At 36.4% G+C, this 18,720-nt stretch overlaps 1 protein-coding gene across 7 annotated transcripts in view; it reads left to right on the top strand.

The window, feature by feature from the left end:
* TBC1D5 (TBC1 domain family member 5) overlaps positions 1 to 18,720 on the top strand; it is a 403,210-nt gene that overhangs the window by 276,169 nt on the left and 108,321 nt on the right. For all 7 annotated transcript variants that reach the window (XM_061351052.1, XM_061351053.1, XM_061351057.1 and 4 more), the window contains 4 exons: positions 867 to 955; positions 2,485 to 2,535; positions 2,624 to 2,693; positions 8,150 to 8,322. In XM_061351052.1, the coding sequence (XP_061207036.1) occupies positions 867 to 955; positions 2,485 to 2,535; positions 2,624 to 2,693; positions 8,150 to 8,322 (383 nt within the window). The remainder of the gene's footprint in view (positions 1 to 866; positions 956 to 2,484; positions 2,536 to 2,623; positions 2,694 to 8,149; positions 8,323 to 18,720) is intronic.

Raw genomic sequence — 18,720 nt, 5'->3', positions numbered from 1 at the left:
GTGGTTGCTTCTGCTCCTGATAACAAATTGACAAGCCTCAGGTGTACTAAAGCAAATCAAGACACCTTTTTTGTTCCTGGTGAGCTCTGGCTAAAAGCACCAATAGGTGGCTTGGGAGGCCCAGCTATGCTTCTAATGCTGGCCCAAGTCCTCAACTATCTATCCTGTTCTGATGCCTGTATGTTTCTATATTTTTTTTGTATCTTCATATAGATTGCATATACTAGTAATTGCCTATAATGGAACAGTACCAGGTCTCCTACGCATTATGTTATAATGAGTTTATTTTTAATACTAACATAGCAACTTTAAAAAAAAAAAAAAAAAACAACAAAAAACCAAGCACTCATTTTCTTTCCCATGTCCATAGGAATGGAAGTTTAATTTTTCTAATTTCCCCAATAGCATACCTTGTCTCCTCTGAAGGCTACTGTTTTGCTTTTATCTATGATTTTGGAACATTATCAAATAAAAAAGAATTTTAAATTTTGAAATTTATCCCTATTGCAGATCTTTGTACTGTGGATCATGACTGTAATTATCATAAATAAAATTAATATTTATGAACATAGATCTTGGAGTAAACTGCCAGGTGCAGGGTTGCCTACCATTGCCAATTTGTTTTCTGTTGTGGTAGAAAAAGGGAGAATAACTTGTTTCTGTATATTATGTAAGAATAAACACTTGGATTTAATCAGACTTTAAGATAAAAGCCATTGATTATGAAACTGTTCCGTTAAGAATGTAAATCGTCTTGCTTTTACTTAGTCTGCATCAGATATTGCTGGCTGGCTGATGCTACGCATTAGGAACTATTATATGACTGGAAAATCTTACTATACTTTTTTGCTTCCTTGTATTTTTAGGGTATGCATGAACTTTTAGCTCCCATTGTCTTTATCCTGCATTGTGACCATCAAGCTTTTTCACATGCCAGTGAAGCTGCACAACCAAGGCAAGCATTGTGTTTTATTTGTAGAGCATTAAAAAGCTGCTTTCTTAAAAATTAATAAATAAATAAGTTAGCTGGACTTGAACTTTTAAATATGGTGTTTCTTAAGACTTTGTTTATAATGGGTAAACTGATATCAGAAATTGCTACATTTTCATGGTTTTATGTAACTGACCTTATTTCATCTTTCATACTACATCTGCTGAAATGGGGATTGGAAGTGTAGTCATTGGCCCCTTCACAGGTACTAGATGGCAAAAAAAAGGGAGACAAGAAACCTAAGGAGAACCGTAATCAAAATGCTTACATACCTACCTGCTGCTTCACCTTATTCTTATTGCCAGAAATGGTTTAGGTTTTGTCATTGCAGAGAGGAGGCAGATTAGAGAACCACATTCATAGAACAGACATGTTACCAATTATCTTTCCTCATATCTTAAAAGAGAAAAAAAACTCAATGTAGGCAAATTATTGTGATTGATATTTCTTTCATCACCTCCAGTGTTGCAGCTGCAATATTTGACTGTCCTTTGACTTTGTAATAACATTAGTTTTAGCTGTTGATTCTCTGTTCCGGTCAAACTTCATGTGTGTATGTACACATGTAATTATACACCTATATATAAAATGTATAAAATATTACCTCACACATGACTGTTCCTCAAAAAATACAGATGCTTTTTTTTCTTGACCTATGTGTAAAGTTTTGGGGGTTTTTAGGAAAGAAAAAAAGAAACTAATTGCCTTCTTGTATCACTTGTGATATTTAGGACATTTCATTTGTCTTTTTGCACTCTTTTTGAGCCAAGTAGTGAATAAAAGCCAATTTAATTATGTGTACTATATAATATAACCTCTGCTGGTACCCCTCAACTTGATTGTCCAAAGGCAGTTAAGCATAAGGATGGAGATTATTTTTACAAGTGTGTGGTTTTATTCAATGTCTGTTGTATTCAATGTCTGTAATCCTGAAATTACCTAGAAGATGCTTTTCAGTGCTAAGTAACTTAAAATAACCATGCATAGCATTCTGTTCCATCCCCACTGAAAAAGTAGAGCCAAGCTACAAAGTAGATGGAAAAGAGGTGCTGTCACTGATTAATGGCTGTTAAAGTACAATAAAAATACAGGCTATTAAAACAAAATAAATTAATGTTTTGATACTGTGTATTTGACCAGTAACCATATTTTTATTTTTTTTGTTTGGGACAAACAGTGATAGATTGTGCAGCAATCAATTATTCTAGATCAAGCATATTCAAATAATACATTGTGACATTCAGTAATTTGTTATTTGGAATAATTAGATGGTTACTTCATTGTAGTGCAGACAAGGCAGCTAATTTGTTTTTGATATTTATAAAAACGAAAGACTTCATTTGTTCAGTGGAGTTGCTCTTTTTAATTAAAAAGGCTAGTTTTCTCATTTGCACTTTATATGAAAGTTGGCTTATAAATACATAATAGTACATGCAGAACGCTGACCAAAAATAAACATTCACATTTGGATTGTTCACTGTTGCCTTTTTCAGCGAGGAAATGAAAGTTCTTTTGAATCCTGAATATCTGGAACACGATGCCTAGTAAGTTTTAGCAACTTCCTTTACATTTTACTTGCTCTTACTTATAATACATTATTTAACACCAAGTTTCTGCTTTTTTCCTGTCCAGTGCAATGTTCACACGTCTTATGAAAACTGCAGAACATTGGTTTTCAACTTTTGAACATGACAGTCAGAAGGTAAATACAGCTCTAAAATGTATTTATTGTATTTTTAAGCAAATGTGATTTTTAGTATGATTGAAGTAATTTGAAGGTAAGAAGGCATCTTCTCTTAAAAGACTTCGTTAAAGCAGGCTCAAGTAAGTTTACATCCTTTAGAGGCTGTTCAGAATTTGTTCATAAGTATTTGTTAAGATACTTGTTGCATAATACATACAAATACATAAGTATCTGTTAAGATCCCGGTTAAGAGTTCCTATTTGTTGAAAGATCACTTGGTAATCAGAAGTACAAATGCAGTTTCTCCTATGCATGAGTGATGTTCGTGTGTAGCATTTGAAAGAATGCCTCTCATAGGCACATCTGTGTGTCTCAAACCTGTGCAGATGTCATGCTAAATAAACACACATAGGCAGCATTTAACCTATGGAGGCTTGAATTGGTTTTAGCTCTTTAATATGTAACCAATTTGCTGTGAAACCAAAACTGTAATCATATACCGTCAATCAAAGGTCAGGGTGCATATTCGCACCCCCCCTCCCCCCCCAACTTCATCACTACATTTCCTTACTTTTTTTTTAACATGACCTCATGGTATTCAAACAGAGGGAATGTCTTTGCCCTCAGATCTCCTGTGCAGCTACACAGACATCACTGTATTTAGTATGTTGCTTCTTTCCAAAGAAGAGCTTTTTCAGTGTTCCTACTTCTATGGAACTACTCCTTGCAGGCACCTTCTAGGGACCACCTCCTCCTTGCCTGTAACCCTTTTTCATGCATGGCATGAGGGACAATTCCCTCACATCAGTTGCTCAAGATTTCCTTTGAATACTTTTTTCCTGTCTCTTTCCCTCCTTACATTTATCTCTTTTTTAATTCTGAAAAATTACTTGTGTGGTGGAGTGTATGTAGAAGGCTCTAGCAGAATATAGCCCTATTGCAGGTATTGCCAAGACCTTCAGTGTATTACATCTTAAAGGGATTATCCTCCAAACTTGGTTCCAGCTTGTTTCACTTCAGAGTTTTTCATGTAGACCACGGGGTGATTATCTGTAGCTAACAAAAAAATTAGTAAGAATTTGTTTGGGTTTGGATGTCCACATGTGTGCACCAAAACCTATATTTGCATACTGTAATTAGGGAGTACTAGTTTGAGAGGTAGCTTTGCCTGTCTGTTGAAGAAAAACGTGTTTAACCAAGATGCACATAAAGACTTCTATTTTCCTTAAATATTTAAATGTATTTGTGTATATATTTTATTATACATGGAACATTGGCTTCTTGGCATAAGCTATCTACAGGTAAAAAATATTATTTGGGTTTGTGTTTTTACATAATTCTTAGTAACTAAGGATAAAGCATATGAGATGTGAATATTATGAACTTACTACATAGTCACTTTTGTGCCAAGAACAAAGCTGAGACATTTCTCTGAATGTAGCACTTCAAAATTCAGTGTGTTCAAATGAGTTTGTTCAGTTCCTGTGGCAGAGGTGGTAAAGTCTGAGGTGAAATTTTACTCTGGGAAATAACTGCTTACAGATTTGCAGTGCTTTGGTAGAAGGTGAAAGTTTATATTGCCCTTTCCAGTCCTTTTGTGGCATAAAAAATTAACAATGCAAAGCGCATGGATTAATATCTAGTTGTTTGGTTTTGTTCTTTGCAAACATGTATAATCTTTAATAATCCTGTCTTGTACATATGCCTTTTACAATCATGACTTTGAGGGTTAGCTACATAATAAAGTCTGAATCTTCACAAAGGAAGCAATGAAAGCGTGTGCTCTGAGAGACATGTTACATTTTATAGCCTCTAACAGTTGGTTCCATTACTCCCAATTGCCATTAGAGGAGCTTCTCCAGCTACTCCATTCCCTAGTGGTTAATGAGAGAAATCTGTCCACGGTTTATATGTGTACTATGTCCTAGCCTCTCTTTACTGCTGTAGCATTTGTTTCGTAAATGCGTGAATATATAAATTGTATTAGTATCGACTGTCAGCCTTCCCAGTTCGTGTTGTGGTAGGTAATGTTTTGTGGCACAATTTGATGATTCTGTTGGTAATACTTGATCTAAAGTTTTCATCTGCATTTCACCGCTATCCATATTTAAATTGTTCTTAGAGGTGAATCTGATGCTGTCCCGTAAACAGAATAGCACACCTCTGAGACATCCCACTTTTTGTCTTTTTATTGTTAACGGCATCCATTTGGGGTTGATCATTTATATTTCACGTCAGCAGTAGATGTCTAAATGCAGGCACTCTTTTTTTTTTTTTTTTTTTCCCAAGACTGAGAAGCTCACAAAAAGAAAACAGGTGTTTTGACTCATGTGGCAACTTAATATATAGTGAGAATGGGCAGGGGCACAGTATCAGGTTGTCCACTTGGCTTCTGTGCTTTAAGGCACAGGCACTGTGAGTCATTTCTAGTTAAATATTTTGGCGGCTTGGCTATGTCAGTTTATCTGAGCATCTTTCTGTTTGGGCTGTTTCTTTCACACCAGCTGATGTGATTTTTTGGAGCAATTTCAGCTGACTAAATGTATTATCTATCATTTTCTCAACCAAATTGTGTGAGAGGAGACAACAGACATATCATATGCACTCTAGTCATCCACTGAGCTTCTCGGTGGAGTGCACCAAATCAGGAAGCATGGAAAGTCATGGCATTGATTACTGATTGCAGCTGCTGTCCCCACAGGTTATGACATGCTTTGAGGATTTCTGTTAATGGGTTAATTTCTGAGATGCTGGTGACTGCATTTTGATGGATACCATTTACTTATCTCATGCTTTTAAAAATGGCAATCCAGTATATCTTAGTTGATGCACTTAGCCACGTTGATAGTCAGTCGGTCTGACAGTCAGCAATGTGTCAGTGCTGCATTATGCCAAGGTGCACAAATGCTTGCAAGTGATAAATAACTCCAGTTTTGGCACTCTGCTGTAAGAGGAAGCTTGCATTAGTTTTGATATGCAGAATCTTTTGACACTTGAGCCAGTGTTTAAAAGTCTGCTTTCTAATTTTGTAAAGACAGCTTTAAACCCACAGACAACTAATGATGTAAAGGCTAATTTGAGTAACTAGCTAGTCTTCTCATATTACAAATCAGCAGATAGACATTACAAGTAGATAGATTCTAATGTTGAGATTTCTATATGAGAATCTGTGCCTATAGAGAAAAGCTTAAAATGCAGATCTTTTGAGTCGAGTTATGAGTGCATGCAGTGGTTATAATGAAGTTAAAAGTCAACTTGAATGAACCAGAATAAAGTTCATAGCCACTGTGTGCACCAACTGATGGAACATGCACAGTCTATGAATGTGTGGAGTTACAGACTTTTATTATTAGTTTCAAAGATATGTTTATGCAAATAATTACTGATATGTTTATGCAAATATTACTGTAGACTAGCACTTAACTTTAAGGCAATGCTATCATATCATACTTTGAGTGTTTTCCTGTATAGTTGAGAAGGAGATCAGTGGATACCCTTTATTGCTATTCTGCATTCTAGCATGTGAACAAGAAAATAATGAAATGGGTCTGAAACAGAGATAGGAAATAGACATGCAAGGGAGAAGCAAAAATCAAGGTAGAAAGAAAGCTGCCCAGTTTGATAATAAAGAAGTTAATAGAATAATTTTTAAAGGAGGTAGGAGAAACATCCTTTCTCAACGTACGTGCAGCTGTGAAGAACTTTAGTATTTAAGTAAGTGACAGCATTTCTTATTAGCCCCTAAGATGCTAGATGTTTTATTTTAAATTTCTGTTTGGTAGAACAGAAAAGATTTTGAATGAAAGGACACCATTTCAGTGAGCTTTATTTGACAGTCTGTCTGAGGGAGCTTTTGTCAAGGAAACTGATGGGGCATCTTAAATGAATATGTCTTGGTACCACAACAGCATGGCAAAACCATCACACTGCAATAGACAGATAAATCCCTTTGCTGCAATTGCCACAACAAAGCAACAATTTTAAGCAGATTTTAAGATACAATTTATAATCAATCAGATCCTTAAATAGAATCATTTTACCTGAAATAGCTGCTCAGAATCATACACATTTTCTATGGTACAGAAATGGAATAATTAAGAAAAAAATATTTCAAGCAAAAGAGATCAACATAAAAAATAAGCTTTTTAGAAGAAATTATTAAATGTTCATCTCCCACTTAAATGTTAAACCATGTTGTAAATTATTGCAAAATATGGGTACTTCTCTTCCTTCCTCTTAAAATGCTAATACAGAAAGAATGGGGTTGAAGAGGGTTATAACTATAGAAAACAACCTTGGGGATAGTTTCTACAACAACAAAAAAAACCCTTTCTTTGTTATTGAATATAAAAAATAATGTGCTTTTCACTGTATTGAGCCAAGTGATTTTGTCTTTCAAGAGTTTAAACTGTAATGAAGTCTTCTGAAATTCTTAACCCATTGACCTTGATAATGCTTCTCTATCAATAAATTTAGCAAAAGCGTATAAAAACAGTAACTATTTTTTAAAGTGAACCTTTCACGTCAGATAGCCATGATGACAGATTGCAACAAAATCATTGAGAAATCTTACTGTTTCAATTTTCCCTCTTTTATAACTTTAGCATTGTTCCTGACAGTTTAATTCTCCATTTCTCTTTCTTCAATCTTTCTCTTGATATATTTGATTTATTCCCTTTTTATTTCTGATCTTCCTTTTTACATGTTTCCTATTCAGTGTGGTTCATTACATCCTGAATCCCTTCCTAGCATTCTGCTTCTTTTTCAGTAATGCATCCCTCTTTTGCAGAAAGAAAAAAGATAGAGCAATATCAGGTTCAAGGATGCTAATACACCAGCAGTTTTCTTTCTCTGTTTTCATTTGGTTTATGTCATATTCTAGATCATTACATAGTTTGCACAGCATTTAGGTCCAACCAGCTACCTTCAGGCCCTTGGGTTGATCTCACTGTTCTATTTTGGTTTTGTTTTATAAGTTTTCTGATGTATTATCAAAGTTTTGTAGATTTTGAGGTACAGCCAACAGATTTTCTGAGCAAGGGAATCCTGTTTAGGAAGCATCATTTGAAAATAAGTTATTTCCTATTTGGTATGCAATTTATTGTCCTCTGAGGGCATACATTCTCTAAGTTACCATTTATCTGCTTTGCTCTGGACTGACTCAGACTGCTGATATTAAAGCTAAAATAAAGCTGTCAACACTTCGTCAGAGCATGAAAAGTAAAGCATGCGCATAAAAATTGATGTGCAGAATGAGAGGATGAACCTTGGCATGCTTGGGAAGGGGAATCCCACAGTACCTTTCACAAAAGAGGATACTTGAGATTCCTCTTTTGCTTTAAAAGAAATGAGTTATTAATATGTTTATTTGGAAGGCAATGATGACAACAAAACAAATCTCTTGTAGACAGTCCCTTTTAGACAATAAGACTTCATAGGATATTCTCTTTTTTTCTCATTTTCTGTGTCTGCAGGAAAAAGATGTGATGATTACACCTACACCATTTGCAAGGCCACAGGACTTAGGACCATCTATTGCTATTGTAGCAAAAGTAAACCAAATTCAGGATCATCTGCTGAAGAAACATGATATTGAGCTGTACATGCATCTGAACCGACTGGAAATTGCTCCACAGATTTATGGGCTGTAAGTGTTTGCAAAGCATTATTTAATTTTTCTTCATTATATTAGGACTTTGTTTTACTTGAATTTAGGGATAGAGGAATGGGGCTAAAAAGAAGTACTTCTTTTCTCTTAGAACTTAGTTCAATTTGCAGCATTACAGTAAATGACATTCTACTGTTTTATTAGCGACAGTGGCATTCCCAATGCAGATAAAATTCATTCAGATACACGTGTCCTTGCCTATGGCAGGAGGGTTGGAACTATATGATCATTAAGGTACCTTCCAACCCAAACCACTCTCTGATTCTGTAAAATAAGAGAACTTGACAGACTCCCGGTGCAGCGATGAAGTACTTAATCGAGTACCTTTTCTACCTGTGGTTTTCCTATAAAAAGAAATGGGATAATAGGACACAAAGAAAGGGAGAAGGGGAAAATTAGTAGCACTGACTGGTTCCTTCATTTAATTTTATCACCAGTTCAGTATCAGTGAACTTTCTTCTACTGCGCATGGGGTTTTGGATGCTGGTAATACAAATATGGTCGGGCACGTTAGAAGTTAAGCAGTGTCTGTATGTTGAGTCAGTGCAGGTAGTCCTTCTTGCATTAAGCTGGCTCAGGGCCATTCAGCTGGTGTGTTTTGTGCCCCTTTTCCAGAGGGGCTTAATAGGCTAGGTACGACTTTGGATGTGGCCTTCTCTGCATATTTCCTCAGCATTGCATCCAGATCAGTTAGAGCTGCAGTGATCAATCTCAGTCAGTACAGACTGTGCAACTAGGGTGAACCAAGAGTTATCTGTGAATTGACTGTGGTTTTAAGGAAGAATTTTGCCGTCTTCATCTGGAATTCTAGACGTTTGATTCATTTTAATCATTCCTTAAAGAATTGGCAAGCCATATGCAGTTGCACTGACAGAAAAATTACATTTATGGTTTTTTTTCTTTTCTTTTTTTATTTAGTTTTTGCAGTGATTTAAAATAAGATTGGCTTTGCCTTAAATGGAAAAAAACACAAGCACCAGTTTCATTTATAGGTGTGAATTCCCAAATGTAATTGTGAATTGCATTTAACAACTCAATAGAAAATGTAGAGCGAGAGGGAAAAGGTGACTGTATAAATGTCAGGCCATAACTGCAATACTTAACATTAAAGTCTAATTTGATGTTACAGTAAAATGTAAAAATGCTGTGACATAGTATGCCCTCAAGAGTAGAGTTGAAGTAAGACTTAACAGTCCCAGACTTATAAATAACATATATTAGAAATACAAATGGAATTCTACAAAACTTACTTAAATAGTTTTGATAGCAAGGTGTAACAGGGAGAGAAAAAACAAGCCAAGTAAGTTATTAAAGTATGAAGAGGATAGTACTACAGTATTACAGGGGGTTTTTTGCATAGTGTACAGTTATGTATTTCCTGGTATCTTCACTAGAATGGAAGAGAAAGGCAGCATCTCTAATAATCTTCAAGGGTAGTAATGAATAAGCAGGGGTAGTAATGAATAACTAGGCAGTATCAATATCAAGGAAAACAAAAAGACTGTTTCTTTTTTTTAAAGGCTTACAAAAACACACAGAAAATAAGATAAAGCTCAGAAATTTGCCGACAGGTATTTTGAGATAAAAATAATTTTTACTGTAGGTATTTGCTTCAGTATGAAATTTTGCCTTTCAGTAAGAGAAATAATTGAAAAAAATATACTCTTCTCAAAACATAACATTATAATAACAGAAGAATGGTGCAGTCTGGTGTGGCATAAATAGAACTGAATCTGAATAAAGAAATTTACAGTTAAGGGAATGAATTATGAGAGAGAGCTTCAGGCTGACTATCACAAAAACCTTACTACCAAGGAGCTGTTAGACTATAAAATAATATATCGAATTAACAAAGGAAAAAACATCAGAATATTTTAAAGACAGGCTTTGAAAAGCTCTCAGAAATGGGTAGTAGCATAGAGAATGAATCTGCACTGGTAGAAGAGGAAAGTAGGTTGCCTGTGAGGTCATATCAGTCTCTGACTTCTGATTTAACATAGAGGACAGGAGGAAAAGAAAGGGAAAGGAACATGACTGTGTTGTATTATTCTCACCGTTAATGATGTCTGAACTCTTCAGAACAGTAATTTCCAGTAGTGAGCCAGCTGACAGTCTCAGATGCTGGATGTTTTTTTGTATTTAACGTTTCTTGAACTAGAAACAGCATTTCTTAAACATAATAGGTTATTAATAATTGCTAAACCTAACCCAACTGCAGAATTCATGTGAGCTTTTTGTTGAAGTTTATTGTTTTACTGAAGTTTGTTGGATTTGCCAACATAAATATCCATCTGTCAGCCTTGATACCACTTATAATATATACAGATGGTAGAAGGAAGACCGGGAACTTCCCTCAAAAGATACTATGGCATTCTTGGTGAGAAGTATGAATGTGTAAGGCTTGTATTTAGTGGCAGTCTCCCCTAATCTGAACAAGTTGCACACTTATTAAAAAATACATTATTTTGTACTTTGCATCCTTCTATAACCTTCTGGAGTAAGGCAGAAACAATTCTTTGTATTTTCATAGAGTTGATTTCAACCTTTGATGTTTGCAAATAGTCCTTTTAATTTTCAAACATGAGGAAGACTTGTTCTGCTGGAATGGCAGGTACCCGAGTCTGTTGTACATTTCCATGTTCAGAAACTGTCATTTAAAATAAAATGTGGTCACAAACGTCTTGAAATTATTATTACCTGCAAGTTTAATAGACATTTCAATACTTGTGGTATCATTCATTATTTCAGTTGCTGTCCAGTAGTGCAAAGGTTGTATGCTGGTTTTGTGAAACATGTGCTCATCATCGTTTTTATCATATCCATGAGAAAAATCTTCATCTTTTTCTTCACCAGTTAGGGCTCTGCAAATTGTGGACTCATTAGTCCCAGCCTTGTATGCCAGCCTGCATACTGGGAGGTTCTGCCAGTTTAGAAGAAAACTTTCCTCTGCGTAGTTTACATTTGATGAAGCTTCAGCTCAGGGCAGTGGATTTCTTCGTATTCTGGAGGCCATCAGTGACCAGACCTCATGTTACCTGGCTATCTCATTTTGTTGCTGATAAGAAAGAACACTCTCTTAGGTACAGCAAGGTATCCTGGGGTCCTGGATATGCCATACTCCATGCTGTGGTCATTCAGGCTGGTGTCATATGCAGTATCAGCCTTAGTACAGGAATTTCTGTAGATGAAAATTTTGTTAGACCGCACATTCATTCACTTGCAGTCAGTCACTGCATGTCCCTGTGATAATTATTCAACTGCTATTAATACCAGCCAAAATGGAACCAGCAATGCAGCAAGCACCTTTCTTTGGTCTTATTTACCAAGTTTCTAGCTTGGTTTTAGATCCCAAGATAATGTTTTGCAGAACAACATTGTTTCACGTTCCTGATAGGACTGCAAATTGCATACAGTCTAACCAAGCTATAATAATTATCTAATCATATCTAATTTTGTACTTTTTAAAGTAAAGCACAGGAATGGTTTGAAAATAAAATAGAATTGATTACATTAACAGTTCAGTGACATGCTTCCTGATAATAAACTTTTCTCTAAGTAAAAGAAAAAAAAAAAAGCTAAGATTGAACAAAAAGATTGAATACTCTGAAGGCTTGACAGATTGAACATTCAGTTTAATTGTAAAATCAGATGAGTTAACAGTGATTAATGTCCTAGATTAAATGGTATTCTACTGTTAATTTCTTTGATCTTGCATCTAACTCATGTTAAAGTACAAAATAATTATTGCAAAAGCATTCTGCAGTTTCTGCAGTGGCCAGTGTTTGCTATGGCAAATTAAGTAGGTTGCTCTCTCAGCTTGAAAAAGGTTTGAGGGAAGTCTTCAGCAACCTGTATTTTTGGGACATTATTCTTCCATTTATAGTAGTTTGTAGTAGAGGATTTCTTTTACATTGGACTGAAAAGATGAATCAATTGGAAAAGTCACAAATAATATCATTATTACTCCTTTACTTTATGGACTGAGGGTTTCCAAGTAAATTGTATTGCATCAAATGAAATTCTCATAGAACTGCATGCAATAAGTACAGCCAGGTCATGGAAATATAAATGATATGGCTGTACAGAAATAATGCACACAAAGATAATGACAAGGCATAAGTGTAGAAAGCTTTATTTAAGAACAAAAATTAACTGTTGGCATAAACTCACTAGCTCCTGCATCATAACACTGATGGCAGTATTATATTGGTTAAGCAAACTCTTTCTAAGCGCATATCCAACAGACAATGAAGCACATGCAGAAGTGAGCATAAATATTTCATGATAGCTTAATCTCAGTACAAAAAGGGCCTTCTTAGAACATTCAGTGCCGATGACTTTGCCTTCCGCTGCCACTACTTTATGATGATCAATCAGATAGACATACTGCCTACTGTGGTTTGAGATGCAGTTTCAGCCCTTTAGGCTGATACCACAATTATACCTCAGGAAGAAGCCTATCTCATGAAGCAAAGGAAAAAAAGAAAAAAAAGAAATAGAAGGATGCAAACTAAGTTACAGGGTAACTCGGCATGAGTGTAGATTCAAAGACAGCAGTAGAAAGGTTACATTACAGCAAAGCCAACAGTAGATGTGCTGCTCCACTATTACTGGCCTTGGCTGCCTTGCTATTAGCACTGCTGTGGGGCATCCACCTGTTTTAGTTATTTTCCCATGCCATTATGGTACCAGGCAGTATTCTTTTGCATAACCACATTGGTCTCTGGAGGGTAAATTTCAAGGATTTTACCTGGGCACTAATGGAACATAACTCATATTGATTGTATCCATTAAAAAAAAATAAAAATTAAAAAAAAAAAAAATCCCTCTTGTCATCAGAATAACGAGTTCTTCAAGATCTCCAGAAAAAGTAAAGATCAGCCTTGCTAAGGAGAACTTTACAGATCATCCCAGATACCTGGGTTTACTTTGTTTTCTCACAATTTACCAAAAAAATTAGAGAGGTAATATATGGCATGGTCCAAGCCAATTGCAGTTCCTCTGTGGTTTTCAATCCAGTATCGTCAACTAATTGGACAGCAATTACAATGAAAGAAACTTTGAACTACTGTGCATGTAGTAGGGGAACCTACTGGTCTTTCTGTTAAAATAAATTAGTACCTAGCAATGACTAAGCAAATACAGATGTTTTTTGAACAAAGTAATACTTCTCATTTGAGTGTCCAGGACCAAATTAATCCTGGCTTTAGTAACTGGTATTGATGCTTCTTGATTTCCAGTAATTATTTCCTATTTAGCTTAAACAAAGCATTACATATAAAGCAGATTTTAATGGGATATAAGTCCTAGCTTGTCTGTCAGTAGAGGGCTTGGTAAAGATTTAATGCCATATGAACAGACCTTTTTAAGAAGGGTTATCGTCCACTGTTGGTCCCACAAATTAAGAAGAGATACAATCTATTGGGAGTTTTAGATAAAGCTTTTGGCAGCTGATTCAGACCTTTGAAGACTTTGCTGTTAATTCTATTTTGCAGAGTAAAACAAATATTGTAAGAAGAAACCTTTAAGTTCAAAGTTAGGAGACAGAAGAAAACGTGCCTGAAGCTTACTTAGGAAAGCTACATTATATTTTGATGGAGAGAGGTATTGCCTCACCTACTGTTGATGTGTCAGTTCTACTGTGATGGTCTACTAACTCAAAGCACTTGCTCTGTGCAAATAAATGCGGACAGTTCTTGAAGCATGAGGGTAGATGTCTTACTTTCAAGCAGTAAGCAAATCTCATTTAACTCCAGAAGCTGCTTGTCTTGTGTTTTGAAGTGTGGCTACTCACCCTTTTGTGTTCTTAAATGATAGGCATCTGTTGCTCATTGTTTAGTTTCTCCAAAAGACTTTCTGGTTTTTTGATTGAAAAATGTGTATTTCATTTTCTGCCGCTTCTTGGTGTGTATTAGGTTGAAAATTATAGTACAATGAGCTTTCATCTTTTTTCCTACTGTGACAAATAATATTTTAGCCTTACCTTAGACTTAAGATTTTAACATATACATCATGTAAAAGACCACTCTATAAGCAGAACGAAGGATTGGTTGAGGTGTCAAAAGTGTTCATAAGAGTTTTACTCTCCTGCTGCATAATTATGTGCTGAGATGATAATGAGTAGTACTGGATGGCTGTGAGGATGGAATGCAGATTTGTCATTATGTTGCTCCTTGATGCAGGTGGTATGCTTCCCATACGAAGTACAGGGAATTATCTTTATCTAGGAAAGAAACAAGCAAGACAGCTTCCGTTTCTGTTTTTGCCACATACCCTTAAAAAAACCCACATCTGGTGGCATCAAACATAAGTAGGCTTAGAGACCAGTGGATTTGAATAGTGTAAATATCTTCTGAAACCTGCGATGAATTGAGTAGGAATATATACAGGTTTTTGAAAGGGTGTCTTTGTCGGGGTTTATTTTTTCTTTTACTTTTGTAGTCAATAGCTATTGACTATAAAAGCTGAACAGAGTGGAGAAGTTCTTACTTACTAAGTAAGTAAGGAATTTAAGGTGCTATGTATCAAGCATTTACTTCGTTTTTTTTATATTTAAATTGCATCAGCTGTTCAGGTTAACTAAGTACTGTTTAATTTCGTGCATCGTTTTGTTTCTTTCAATGACACAGAACTTAGTCTAGAAAACTCATGTTGGAAATTGGTACAGAAAAGGCACTAAGTCAGTCAAGTAACTGTTGCAGAAGGCAATTATCTCAGCATACGCCCAAAAAATGAAACCGTGCTAACATGCCCATGTTAACATGATGTTTGGAGGCAAAATACAGAGCTTTGGACTTAACCACTTAGTAGGAACCAAAGCATTTCCCATAGAATCCAGGCCTGTGGATAATTTATGTTTTGCTTCATCCTTACTGCTTATTCTTACCTGGGCTATCTAATTAAAGTTAGTATGGGAATGCCTACGTATGTTAGTGGCATGCCCTCTACTTTCCTGTGAAGACATACCTTAAAGTGATAATAAAGTAAGAGAACCATGTATACCATCCAGTATCATCATCCTGTCTTCAGTCCTTAAAAGACTAATACAGCAGGTCGCCCTTAAAATCTCCTTGGTTCTTTTGCATCATCTCAATGCATGAGAAAAAGCTGCACAAAGAAGAGCCTCTGCTAGAATACAAAAAGGATACTCAACAAGAGCAATGATAAACACAATTTAGTGCCTAAATCGTAAAATGTAAGGCTTACACTATTATCTTTAAACATAACTGGGAGCAAATGGGTAGTGCAGATAGAATTTTGTTTGAAATCTTTAAACAAATGAGCATGAAATACTTAAATATACAATGTAGACCTGTTCGTAACACAGGAGTTAGATTTCATTAAAAAAAAAAAAATCAAAGTTTTTAATACTTTGTTGTTATTCCATATCAGAACAAACTAGGCCATTTTGGATTTTCGTATGGGGAGAAGAGTGGCAGGGAATTGTGTTCAAGGAAACAGCAACTGTTAGTGAACTGTGGGATGTCAGCTTCAGGGATAGCACAGCCTTCAGTCAGATTCCCCCTCAGCCTAGGAGGATATGTTAATCATTTAGCTCTTCAGAGTCATTTTCATCTCAGTCCTCAATTTTAGCAGAAAATTATATCCTGAAACCATAATTCATCCCTAATGAAAATGTTGCTGAAATTAGTGAAATAGTAATTCTGGAGGAATACGGCCAGTCTGCATTTTCTCTAAAGGCATCTGGCTGCCCAGTAGAATGCAGTTAATCGGGAAAACGAAAGGCTGTGTACTGTCAGCATTGGTAAAAATGCTTCCCTTTTTGCTTTTTCTCCATACAAAAGTAGTTCACCAGGTAGTCAGTCAAGTCAATCCACCTCTTGTTTCCACGTCAGATACTGAGCATAGTTCTTGGATAGCCATTTCTGCCACTATGGATAGTGCTCTGTCCCCTTCAGTCCAACCAAATGTTAGACTGAGGTGAGGGGTTGGGGGGAGAAGAGAGAGAGGGGCAGACATTGAGGAAAGGTGGGGAATTCTGTAGACAACCTATATAATTTGGTTTCTATGTTCTGAGTCTTCTTTGACAGTTGTTCTATTAGGAATTCTTGAGTTGGATGTGCTTGCAATAGGAAAAGGGCCTGCCCTGAAAATAATGCAACTGACAATTCTAACTTTTAAAATGAGTGAGCTAGATAGGCGTCCTCCATGACCCCATGAACCTCTTTTCAACATCTTGCTAGTGTTTTAGGAGCTTCAGCAATTAAAAAAAAAGAAATCTTGTTCCAAATAGGTGAATGCCGTGAGTATCTTTCCTGGTTATGATGTGGTTTTGAGCAAGAATTTTTAAAAGTACCCTATGAAATATTAAACCAAGCCAGCTACATCCAAAGAATAAAATCCATTAACACAGGTCACAGGAATACGTTGCTCAAGAGTTGTGCTGTTAATTAGGGTGTGCAACTTTTGCATATTGTATGAATTCACAATATTTTAGTCTAAGTAAAGAATGAGAAATTATGTTTGAGAAACATTTCTAAAAATAGAATTATTTTGCCAAACTAATAATGTAAAAACAGAACATTTCATCACCCTCATACTGAATGTAATACCATGAGGCCCTAAAGGGTTAACTTAGCATGAAGGCCCTACACATTTTGGCAAAAAGAGAAAATCTGTGCACATCACTGCAAAATAGAATTGCTTAGTGAAAAAGAACAAAAGCAGACAAGAGTAGGAGCTGGGTTCAAATGCATCTTTTGAAATCGATGAATGAGTCACACTTGAATTTTCACAGAAAGCCAAGGGTGCTGCTCTTCTATTTTATTCCTCTGAAAACACTCTCAACATGCCATTTGAAGCTTGATATCAACTGCTGTTGATGACTTCCTTGAATTTCCAGATAGCACTGTTATTAAGGAAAGAGGCAGTGGATGCACCTAGACTTTGTTCAGTATTGAATGTATTGTTCAGTATTGAATAGGACATTAATTTTTCCCAAATTTCAGAGAAGAAAAATGGCATCACCTAATATAAAATCAGTTTAGAAGGTCCACAAGAGAGCATCTTTCTTCATAAACCTTCATGTAATTTGTAATTTTTAATTATCTGCTTTTCTTTACTTCTGATCACCTTATTTGAAATTAGGACCATCTTAGCATACTTTCTCTGATTACCTTTACAGCAATTTCTAAGAATTATTTTGATATTTGGGATAAAATTAGACAGATAGCCAGTGTGCAGTGTAGCAGCACAACCATGTAATATTAAATATCGTAACAGTGCTTAAAATTCCTTATATCATAGAATCATAGAATAGTCAGGATTGGAAAGGACCTTAAGATCATCAAGTTCCAGCCCCTCTGCTATGGGCAGGGACACCTCACACTAAACCATATCACCCAAGGCTTCGTCCAACCTGGTCTTGAACACTGCCAGGGATGGAGCATCCACAACCTCCCTGGGCAACTCATTCCAGTGCCTCACCACCCTAACATGAAAGAATTTCCTCCTTATATCCAATCTAAACTTTTAAGTTTAAAGTTTTAACCTGTTACCCCTTGTCCTATCACTACAGTCCCTAATGAAGAGTCCATCCCCAGCATCCCTGTAGGCCCCCTTCAGATACTGGAAGGCTGCTATGAGGTCTCCATGCAGCCTTCTCTTCTCCAGGTTGAACAGCCCCAACTTTCTCAGCCTGTCTTCATATGGGAGGTGCTCCAGTCCCCTGATCATCCTCGTGGCCCTCCTCTGGACTTGTTCCAACAGTTCCATGTCCTTTTTATGTTGAGGACACCAGAACTGCACACAATACTCCAGGTCTCACGAGAGCGGAATAAAGGGGCAGGATCACCTCCTTCAGCCTGCTGGTCATGCTCCTTTTGATGCAGCCCAGGATACGGTTGGCTTTCTGGGCTGCAAGTGCACACTACCGGCTCATGTTCATTTTCTCATCGACCAGCACCCTCAAGTCCTTCTCCGTAGGGCTGATCTGAATCTCTTCTTTGCTCAACCTGTAGCTGTGCCTGGGATTGCTCTGACCCAGGTGTAGGACCTTGCACTTGGCATGGTTAAACTTCATGAGGTTGGCATCAGCCCACCTCACAAGCGTGTCAGGGTCCTTCTGGATGGCATTCCTTCCCTCCAGCGTATCAACCGAAGCACACAGCTTGGTGTCATCGGAAAACTTACTAAGGGCGCACTCAATCCCACTGCTGTGTGAATAGTTGAAGTTTAAGCTTGGGCCTTGTGATTTAGTCTGTTTCTCCTAACAAATACATGTGGGAATGACATGCAAAGCCAGCAATATCAGGTTTGGGGCTTTTTTCTAATAATGTACATACAGTTAACTAGAAGTATACAGGACATCTTGAATCAGTGAATTCCCATAACTGTGTTACCTATAAGAGAAATCAC

This window comes from Neopsephotus bourkii, unplaced genomic scaffold, assembly GCF_033783945.1.
Source record: "Neopsephotus bourkii isolate Nb327-2 ecotype Australia unplaced genomic scaffold, CSIRO-AGI_Nbou_v1 NB_549, whole genome shotgun sequence".
Taxonomy (NCBI): domain Eukaryota; kingdom Metazoa; phylum Chordata; class Aves; order Psittaciformes; family Psittacidae; genus Neopsephotus; species Neopsephotus bourkii.
This window is presented reverse-complemented; position numbering and strand designations above follow the sequence as displayed.